At 39.7% G+C, this 10,487-nt stretch overlaps 1 protein-coding gene across 3 annotated transcripts; it reads right to left on the reverse strand.

Moving 5' to 3' along the window:
• Positions 1-4,717: 4,717 nt before the first annotated feature.
• On the reverse strand, positions 4,718-10,013 carry LOC147899646 (uncharacterized). Of its 3 annotated transcripts, none has more exons than XM_087377841.1 (6): positions 9,329-10,013; positions 9,076-9,155; positions 8,118-8,827; positions 7,758-7,861; positions 6,713-6,886; positions 4,718-6,406 (listed from the first exon to the last, which is right to left on the reverse strand). In XM_087377841.1, exons 1-6 carry the CDS (start codon positions 9,878-9,880, stop codon positions 6,398-6,400), a joined length of 1,629 nt encoding a protein of 542 aa, XP_087233967.1. In that variant the 5' UTR covers positions 9,881-10,013; the 3' UTR covers positions 4,718-6,397. The 3 variants fall into 3 exon arrangements, with proteins under 3 accessions (XP_087233967.1, XP_087233965.1, XP_087233966.1); XM_087377839.1 differs by having other exon boundaries at positions 7,758-7,828; positions 9,329-9,923; XM_087377840.1 differs by lacking the exons at positions 4,718-6,406; positions 7,758-7,861 and having other exon boundaries at positions 6,731-6,886; positions 9,329-9,923.
• Positions 10,014-10,487: the final 474 nt, after the last annotated feature.

Genomic DNA, 10,487 nt, shown 5'->3' on the forward strand with positions numbered 1-10,487 from the left:
ATGTCCCCTTGCAGTCAAGTTGGATTTTAAATGACTCTGTAGGAGTGATTCCTGCTGTAAAAATTTTTAATTCCTCTCGAAGCATTAAGGAAAAAGAGTCTTCTATTCTCCTTCAGACCTTTGATTTTACCACGCTTTACACAAAGATCGGCTTGGAAGACCTGAAGTTTAGAATCAAAAAGCTAGTGCATGAAGTTTTCAAGCTGAGATTTGACAAAGATAGATGCAAAGTGTAAAAGTTGAGAAAACAGCTTTATGCTTTGACTTTTTGTGGCTAAATAATAAAGATCATGACATTGGTTCTAAAAAGAAAAGATACACAAAGGTAGTAAGTGTTGAAGATGTTTGCTCTTGGATAGATTTCCTTTTAGATAATCTTTACATCACAATAGGTGATTCTTTGTTTCAACAAATTATAAGAATCCCCATGGGCACTAATTGTGCCGTCTTTTTAGCAAACTTTTATCTTTTCACTTATGATTTTGAGTTTATGCAACATCTTATTTCTATCAATACTTGCCCTATCATCTTACATAAGCTTAGCCAAGTTAGGCGTTTTATAGATGATTTATTTGTACCAGATGTTCCTGACTTTCAAGACTTTATGTACAAAGACGCTTGTGCTTTTGGAGAAGGAATCTATCCTCCTGACTCTTGTGAACTGAACTGCACTTCAAGAGAGGATTCTTGTGTTTTCTTAGATCTTAGACTTTCTCAATCTACCATAGGATTAGAGGTTGATATTACGATAAACGTGAACAACCTGAATATAGTGGTTTACACATTATAAAAATGCCTCACATTGACTCAAACATTTCTGATTTGGCAAAATATGGAGTCATTTCTTCCCAATTCCATAGATTTCTCCGCCTTTGTATAGCGAAGGAGTCTTTTACCACTCAATGTAGTAATTAGATCACTTTACTATTACACAAGAGGTATAATCCAAGGAAAATAATGAAAAAAGTACGCATAATCTTAGATATGAAGTCTTTCATCTATGGTGTATTGGCCTTAGGTATGTTTAGAATGATTGAACATAAGCTGAAAACAAAGAGCGGGGAGTTGAATAGCCCGTTTTTCTTTTAGTTTCAAAAGAGAGTTTGATTGAGTATGCTTGTGCTTTCTAAGTTAGGATCATAATTTTGCCTCTTTCTAGGAAGCGATGCATAAGTGTAAAGGGTTCATTTAGCTTTTTATGTTTTAAATAAGAGAGAGAGAGAGTGTGTGTTAATTCCAGTTTTGTAAAAGATTTGTTTCTTGACTTGCTTGTTTATTTTTGCTTAGTCACCTTCTTCCTTTCTTCTTCCTTTCTTGTTTTCTTTCTCTTTTGTTTATTTGATTTATTTTAGTAAGCACCTGTTGTAAAAATTTTTAATTCCTCTCGAAGCATTAAGGAAAAAGAGTCTCATATTCTTTACACAAAGATCAGCCCGGAAGACCTGAAGTTTAGAATCAAAAAGCTAGTGGATGAAGTTTTGAAGCTGAGATTTGACAAAGATAGATGCAAAGTGCAAAAGTTGAGAAAACAGCTTTATGCTTTGACTTTTTGTGGCTAAATAATAAAGATCATGACATTGGTTCTAAAAAGAAAAGATACACAAAGGTAGTAAGTGTTGAAGATGTTTGCTCTTGGATAGATTTTCTTTTAGATAATCTTTACATCACAATAGGTGATTCTTTGTTTCAACAAATTATAAGAATTCCCATGGGCACTAATTGTGCCATTTTTTTAGCAAACTTTTATCTTTTCACTTATGATTTTGAGTTTATGCAACATCTTATTTCTTTATGTACAAAGACGCTTGTGCTTTTGGAGAAGGAATCTATCCTCCTGACTCTTGTGAACTGAACTGCACTTATGTTTTCTTAGATCTTAGACTTTCTCAATCTACCATAGGATTAGAGGTTGATATATACGATAAATGTGAATAGCCTGAATATAGTGGTTTACACATTATAAAAATGCCTCACATTGACTCAAACATTTCTGATTTGGCAAAATATGGAGTCATTTCTTCCCAATTCCATAGATTTCCCTGCCTTTGTATAGCGAAGGAGTCTTTTACCACTCAATGTAGTAATTGGATCACTTTACTATTACACAAGAGGTATAATCCAAGGAAAATAATGAAAAAAGTACGCATAATCTTAGATATGAAGTCTTTCATCTATGGTGTATCGGCCTTAGGTATGTTTAGAATGATTGAACATAAGCTGAAAACAAAAAGCAGGGAGTTGAATAGCCCGTTTTTCTTTTAGTTTCAAAAGAGAGTTTGATTGAGTATGCTTGTGCTTTCTAAAGTTAGGATCGTAATTTTGCCTCTTTCTAGGAAGCGATGCATAAGTGTAAAGGGTCCATTTAGCTTTTTATGTTTTAAATAAGAGAGAGAGAGAGAGAGTGTGTGTGTTAATTCCAGTTTTGTGGAAGATTTGTTTCTTGACTTGCTTGTTTATTTTTGCTTAGTCACCTTCTTCCTCTCTTCTTCCTTTCTTGTTTTCTTTCTCTTTTGTTTATTTGATTTATTTTAGTAAGCACCGGGTTTGCCCAAGAGACTCCGCGGGTCTTTAGAAACCCAATATAGCTGCTTATGCTTGGACACTGATGACGACGTAAGTGTTGCTTTGCTTGCTAAGTATGTCTTCCTTTCGTTTTTCTTAAAAGTTTTTGTTTACTTCTTTTTTTCTTCTCTTTTATTTTCTCTTTTATTTTCCATGTAGATTTTTTATCTTTAGAACAACAAAAACTCTAAATTGTATGCTTGGACTTATTCTAGTCTTACAAATGTATATGTCCAAAGTCAAATGAAGGAATTTGACCCACATCTAGTAGAGGTAACCATGCCCGTAGATGCATATGCTTTACAATGATGGTTCATTTCATCAATGTCACATCAATTGCATATGTGGAGATGCAACATGTTGTACAAAAGACATGTGATGCACTACAAAAGGCCAATAGATCCCTCGACACATGAAAGACTTGGTTTTCAGACCCCCCATGATAGTTTTTGGTATTGTTATCGAGATTCACCCTAAAATGAAAGACGTTGAAAATGTGCAATTTTTGCATGTGCAAAGATCTTTTAATAATTCTAACACCATCTACAATTTTGAATTGTTTCTTTTTCCATGCACTTGCTTGCTATATGGCTCATTGGGACTAACATTTCTAGTCGCTTCACACGCATCTTCAAGAGAATTGCAATCCTGACATGCAAAAAGAACTTTCTTAGTCTTTGTGATGTCTCGAACCTTTTCAGACCCCCCAAAAGGTTTGGGACTAACATTTCTAGTCGCTTGACACGCATCTTCAAGAGAATTGCAATCCTGACATGCAAAAAGAACTTTCTTAGTCTTTGTGATGTCTCAAACCTTTGCAAAAAAATGTCAAGTCTTGGCTTTACCACTATGGCAACAAGGGTGCTTTTGGTGTTCATATGTGGGTACATTGAAACTCAACATCGACATCCAAATATCAAGAGTAAGATGATACCTACATTTAGGCATTCGAATTGCTTGGCAACTTGAGAAGCTAAATACATACGATAAGAATGGATCCATTATAATGGAGCGTGGTCAGCTGAGGGTCTAGGGGCTTGATGCGAATCTCTTGTGCTTGCGTCCTTCAGGGTCTTGGTATCTTCTCTGATCCCCACTTTTCTAGCGAAGGTGGTCCACAGTGCACACTTGAGATGGCACCCCATACATAAGGTGGGCAGAAGGAGTTCTCCAATCTTTTTGGTGGGGTGGCTTTAATTGATGATGTTCTTGGGGTCGTCGTTGTAGATGCCCCTCCTACACATAGACATGTATGCAAATGTACACAATTAAAAGGACTCCATAAATCCACAATAGTTTGATGCCTTTCACGGTGCTGATGATCTCTGCATAGGATTTTTCATGCACTACAAACCTGCCAGGTTGGCCAGGGCACGCAGCAGAGTAAGTCTGCCAGACAGGGGCAGCTGGATACCTACCAAGGTGGCCATCTAAAGAAGGGGGCTCAGGCCCATACAAGGCCAGTCATGGGCCTGCGTTGGAGCAATCCACAGAGCACCAGCACTGGATCCAAAGAAATAAAGATAAATATTACCTTTGTTCTTTTCTTTCCTTTCTTTTTTGTGAGAGAGGGAAAGGGGTGGGGGATTGAAACCCAAGACAGTGTTGTCTTATGCATAACCTTGATGAATTTAGGGTAGCATGTATGAAAGTCACGTTTTCTGCTGTAAGTAGAATAAGTAGGGCATGCACGTGTATAGGGGATGTAGCCTAGTCTCTATGCTTGTTATGTCTTCTACGAAATGAGAGAAAACAAGCAAGATTTCCTCCTTGGCTGCCTGAAATAAGGCAGGTGGAGCAGAAGGTAGCAGTTTGGAGATTGGAGATTGGAGTAGGGAGTGAAAAGGGATCAACAGGAGAGAGGGAAAGAATTGAGGAAGCCAAGTCAAGGAGAGAGAGGGATGGGGAGGGAGTACGGCATCCATAGAATCAAGGTGTTCATCTTATATAGCCTACCTTGTTTCACACTGCATCCCAAGTTTAGAACTGAACTAGCTAAAACTAAATTCCCCTTTATTACATGGCTTGGTTACCAAAATGCCAGTATTGTACAAAACATGCTCGTGGCTAGAAAAGGTTGCTCACAAGATATCAAAGAACAGGCAATGTAAAAAAAAGTGGTGCAGACCAAGGGAGCAATTTGTGCCTTCCTGTCTCATGCCATAGTTAATGTCATCCCAGAAACGATGGCAATCTGACTTCCAAATTCTTTTGACCAAATCCCTTTAAATAATAGCTCAATAATTGTTTCACGTTTCATTTATAAGAAGGGAATCAATACTGCCAGTAGTGATTACAGTCTCTTCCCTGGTCTCCACCACCGGTTTTTCACCTGACTTTTGTTTCAGTATGTCCTGAAGACATCTGCATATTGTTTATGGGTTGTAAAAAGCCCATGTTTATAGGCTAGTGAAAGAATTCATCCTCCACCAAGAACACACGTTTTCCTGTAGAAAAGAAGTGATTCATCCTGCCATCATCAGAAACTTCTTTCTTAAATTCCATTTCATGGCCACAGTCTCAAAATATACATTCCAACGTTCCTGTTCAATCCTTTATGGACCTGCTCTATCAGAGGTAAAATCACAGGCCCAACCACCCTGCAAACAAGGGCATTGCGCACAAATGCCCTTTATCAAGGGACTCAATGAGGCCTGTCTAGCATCAACCCTCCTATCCATGCAACTGCCTTGAAGAGGATTGCAGGCAAAAACATCCCCTGATTAATCAGAATGCCCCATATTTCATCAAATGAACCAACTGAATTATGAGTGATACTTGCCTAGTGAATAGCATGCACTTTGGCAAGCAAATCAATCTTGAAAGGTTGAAAAGAGAGTAAAGAAGAAGCAAAGAATCGACTGCAATGAAACCACCTATTGGTACTGCTGGCTAGGACAAACTTGTAATAGTTGTTCGATATAAGAGATGCTGTATCAAAGATTTTTTCTTGGCAAGCAGCACCTGATGAATCAAAGTGGCCTGCTGTTCAGCCGTCACCTTTACATTTGCAGACCAGAAAGTTTGGGCTCTGGGTAGGACGTTGGAGATAGATAACGCTTGAAAGGATGATTATATCCAGCCAAAAAATAAACACCACATGAAACATTTTATATATTACACTCAAATGGCACAGAATTGTGCGACCATGTCAATGCCCAAAAACCTTGAGAATGGGAGTCGCTCATTGAACTGCCTCAAACTGAAGAAGTGAAACCCTTCAGATGCAAGTGACCACGGCCTTGCCATCTGGAAAACTTACAGGCTGCTCCTTCCCCATCAACTGATGAGCTACAATTTCAGTGTACGGAGTCATGTCACCAACATCATAAATGAGAGCATGTGGAAGAATCTTGGACCGCTGCTGTAGGTCCAAAAAAATGGAATGAACATATGATTCATGTCAAATATTCAGCATCATTCTTGAATGATCATAGCCCAAATCCTGAAATCACTCTTGATTCGCTGCTTCCAGTGAATTGCCTAGAGAGAGTAAAGATTCAAGAACTCCATAGCAAACTTGTACAAAGCTTTGATCAAAGAAGCCACATCCTGAAGAGACTTCTGGTTTCTCCTTCCTTAATTTGTGGAAAGAAGAGCAGCAAACAAGAAGCCTATCCCAGTGATGAGATGACTTGTGCTTGCCAGGCCTTTTGATACAAAAATTGTCCTGAGTCTCAGACGTCAAATATGCTTGGGCTTCTGCTTTCATGTTTCTATGGTCTGCTTTCATCTTTCCATGGGAACTTTGCAAGAGAGGCAAGCATAGCACTGCCTTATTTAACCAGACCATGACACTATGCCATCCATCCATGTTGCAAAAAATTTCATGCTCCTATGATCCCTGATTGCACAGAGTTGAAGTGTGATTAGAATATTGCCACTCTTTTTCTACTTATAAGGAATCTCCCGAGAGCAAAAGTTTTAGGCTTCAATTTGTATAAGAGCCATCAAACTAGGGGTTCATTTATCATTAAAATTGGAAAGAATACAAATTAAGATGTTCCTTGCCAGCTAATCTGCTGCTCAACCCCTAGTCTACAGACCTTTGTTATGCCCTATGTGCTTGTCGTTTCAATGCCTATGAAAATGTAAGTTGAGATACCATACCAAGAAACCAAACTATGAATTTTGATTAGTTTTGACTCACATCAATTTCGTTCCCATCCTGCTGCAGATTCTCGTCATCCTCATCTGTTGTCCAATCGCCAACTTCTAAAAAGTCAGTAGATGTATATTGGGGCTCCCTCTCCAGAAATAGGCGCATTATTTCAGAAGTGTCCTCAGAAGCAAGTTCATCCTCAACGTTCTCAGAGGGGCATAGCTGCATGATATACATAGTTTTTTAATAATAATAGGCGAACTAACAGAATACAAGGATGGATTGAACGAAACCAGAAGGAAGATGAGGTGTCATGATTTCAAAACAATATGCCAAGAGTATACTGCAATTCTGCCCACTCCTACTCAAGCCCTGCCCATCCACACTGCTATTGTCGAACAATCAATCAAGCCCACTCCCTATGTATGATCATAATTGAGTGTAAATTCAGGAACGCCATCAAATTTGGGTAGGGTGTCTCAGCATGAACTAAAGCTTTTAACATATCCAAAGAGGAGAGGATTTAACACATATTTGATCATTCCCTTGCCATTAGAGGTGTGGAAGAAAGGATGAGCCTAGTGTTAGCAGCCACTTTGTCTATATTGAATCCGTCAAACGTCATGGTGCCTGCCTTTTTCATGATTCAAGTTGTCCTTTGTTGGATTGTTGAGATCCTAATACGTAGGAAAGGCCTCTTTTTGCAATGATGCTAGTTCTGATTGCCCCCTTAACCACTGATGAGGCATAGACAATGTCAAGACTGCACACTCATTCGAGATTGTGATTTCATATTAGCAGGTACCATCCACAGTGCTAATTAGCCTCTTAATTTTTACTTCTATAATGTTTTAGATCTTAGTCAGTTCAGAAACCCACCATGGGGTTCTAAAGCTCACAACATTTTAGAATAAACTACGGATTTCAAGACCTAAACTAGGCAGTCACATCAGTATTCCTTGCTATTTTGTTCCCCTGACATATTTATGAGACATTCAGCCTACTGTTAGTATCGACCAGGGCCCTGTACACCCTCCCCCAGCCTTTCCATTCTACGAAGTGCAATGCAACGATATCATGTACCAGAAAGTACCTGCAGATGGGCCTGGTGGGATTGTTGTGACTTGTCACATTGGTCGGTGCTGGTGTTTTCACGAGAATGAACTGCAGTATTTTTGGTTCGCAAATCATTCATCTCTAATTATTAAATAAAAGGATGTTAGATTGATGATACTCTCATTGTTATATTGAAGGATTTTAGACTAATAGTGCTCTAAATTAGGTTCCACGAACATATTCAGTTGCATACGTTCAAAAAAGAATATAGCCGCAGAAACTCAGTGGCTTGAATAGGACCACTGAAAGACTGGTATATTCTTAGGCAAAGACTAAACATGTCATCAAGCCTTTCCTGCGTAGATAGTTGTACATTATAAGCATAATGAAAACTAACCTTTCCGCAGAAGTGTGTATCTTTCATGTGCTTCTGCAAGTGCTTGCTCCAATTTCTTCATCTTCTTTACACTCCATGCATCAGATCTAAACCCATGGCATGACAAATTTCGTGCACGCTCTTTTTCCAAGTCTCTCTCAAGGTCTATGTTCAATTCCCTGAGTTTCTTGATGGTTTCAGCATCCTCTTGTAGCTGATATTTAGCAGCTTCTAATTTTGCTGCTGCATAATCTGAAGCAACACCCTTGTCTCTATTGAGAACCCTCTCAATTATAGCTGGCCTTGCTTTAATTTCAAAATCTATGTCTGGAGAGAGTTGAGTTAAAGTCTTTGAATTGGACTCTGAAAGCTTCTGAGTTTTTGTCTCCCTTTCCTTTTGAAGATCACCTTCAAGTGCATATATCCTCAACCTGAGGACAGATATAGCTGCCTCCCTTAGCTGTGCTGCGGCATCAGCTTCTATTTTTTCTGTCACATATTCTAAATTCTTTTCCTTCATTTCCCGAAGCTCATTCTCTGCCTTCAAGACTTTTCCTTGCAATTCATTAATGGTGAAATCAGCGTCAAGCAATTGTGAAGCAGCCGATTGTGCCCTCCTGTTTGCAGATTTAAGTTCACTTTGAAGCCTCTGCAATCTCTCTTGGAGTCCCTGAATAATCTGGTTGGCACAATGGAGTTTTTTTTCAGCATCTGCTAATCCTTCAGTGGACCTACAAGAAATTTCAACTTACAGATCTGTTGGCAAGCTGGACATGTAAGAACTGTGTCTGAACAAAAAATGATCTGCTATTTTCTTATTCTGGACAGGATGGCAATTACGTTCACCACCTAAGAGGAGTTGATGTTCACGTGAAGTTCTCTTCTCGTAAGTTATAGAGTAGGCCACGGAGAGTTCAAATTGCGAGGAATCACAATAATTAACCTGCAAATTGCAACTGATAGGGTCGACGGAATTTACTTGCCAGTACTGGCCGTAGGAGGTTCCAGCTGCTTCATTCCCTGGATTTCGTTCATAAGGTGCTCCTTTTCCGACGATAACTGCAAGTTGAATAAGATACACGAATCTTTACTGACGGCTGCTCACGGCAGAAACCTTACTTTTTCGATAATTTGAAGAGTTCTCTTGCAAGCATTTGGGAATGGTATTTTTGGCTCTATTTTAGACCGCGGACAAATCTCTGATTAGCCACAAGGACAGCTGTAACTCGCACCTGAGTATTGGTGCTGTGAAATTCTAACAAGTTCTTCTCAAATTGGAGCATGTTTTGTTTTACCCATTCCAACTCTTCCACAGCTCTACCCCTGGTCTCAACTATCTCTTCCGTCTTCTTTTGCAGGTCACGATGATACTCGTGCAGTTTTGCAACCAACACGCAGACCTTCTCCTCGAGATACCTTGTATACCCTTTATAAAATTTAGATCCCACCTTGACGTTTCCCAATTGTGCCTCCGCATCATCTCGCTCCTTCTGCAGCCTCTCCATCTCAAGCTGCTTCCCCTCGAGAAGAGTGGCTGCCTCATTCTGGGTCTCTCTGAGGCGAGCTTGCGTTTGCTGCAGTTCCTTCTCGGCTTTCACAAGCTTCTTCTTACAGAGGATATGAGTAGCCTTAATCTGGCCCTCCAGGAGCTCGCGATCCTTGTCCATGGCCATGAAAAAGTCACGGAGCTGATCGATTTCCTTACGGAGGGAGTCCTTTTTGGATTCATAAAGGCAATGGCGCTTGTGGGCGAGGAAGCCAAGGCCGAGGATCTCATGGGCCATGTCATGGGAGTGAGGAGGGAGATGAAATCGATGATGGGCGATGGCGATGGCGATGGAGAAGGTGACAGAGCAGCAGCAACAGCAGCAATGGCAGGGGGGACGACAACCGGTGCGCACATCCCGAACCGACAAAAACTAGGATTGCGCCTCTATTAATTCGCCTAATCCTTTCACTAATCCACTCTTCCAATCATATATTCTCATGTCAACGTAACTTCTCCTACAATGTTGTCCACGTGACTTTGGATTCATCCTAGCATCTCTACGCCTCCACCTAACATGAGGAGACTCTCTATATTTGATAGGCTTACTAGAAACATTTGAAAGTCACATGTCTTTTGGATCCAATGCATTACTTCAAGAATGTGGCTAAAAGTTTATGGAGGCATATCATCAGTGACAAAGACATGTTGAGACTAGAAAAAGTTGGTAATAAAGAGGAACATGTCTCCTTGGATATTCTTTCCCCCACTTTAGCTAATGAAAAAAAGGAGGAGGAGTTACCCATGAGTTGGGGTGAGTCACACAAGAAAACTTGCAAGTTTATCGAACTTGCAAGAAACACTTCAAAAAAAGCTATGGGCAACTTTTTATGAGTCACTATAGA

Source organism: Dipteris shenzhenensis, chromosome 8, assembly GCF_047967505.1.
Source record: "Dipteris shenzhenensis isolate YYH24624 ecotype China chromosome 8, Dip_SZ_1.0, whole genome shotgun sequence".
Taxonomy (NCBI): domain Eukaryota; kingdom Viridiplantae; phylum Streptophyta; class Polypodiopsida; order Gleicheniales; family Dipteridaceae; genus Dipteris; species Dipteris shenzhenensis.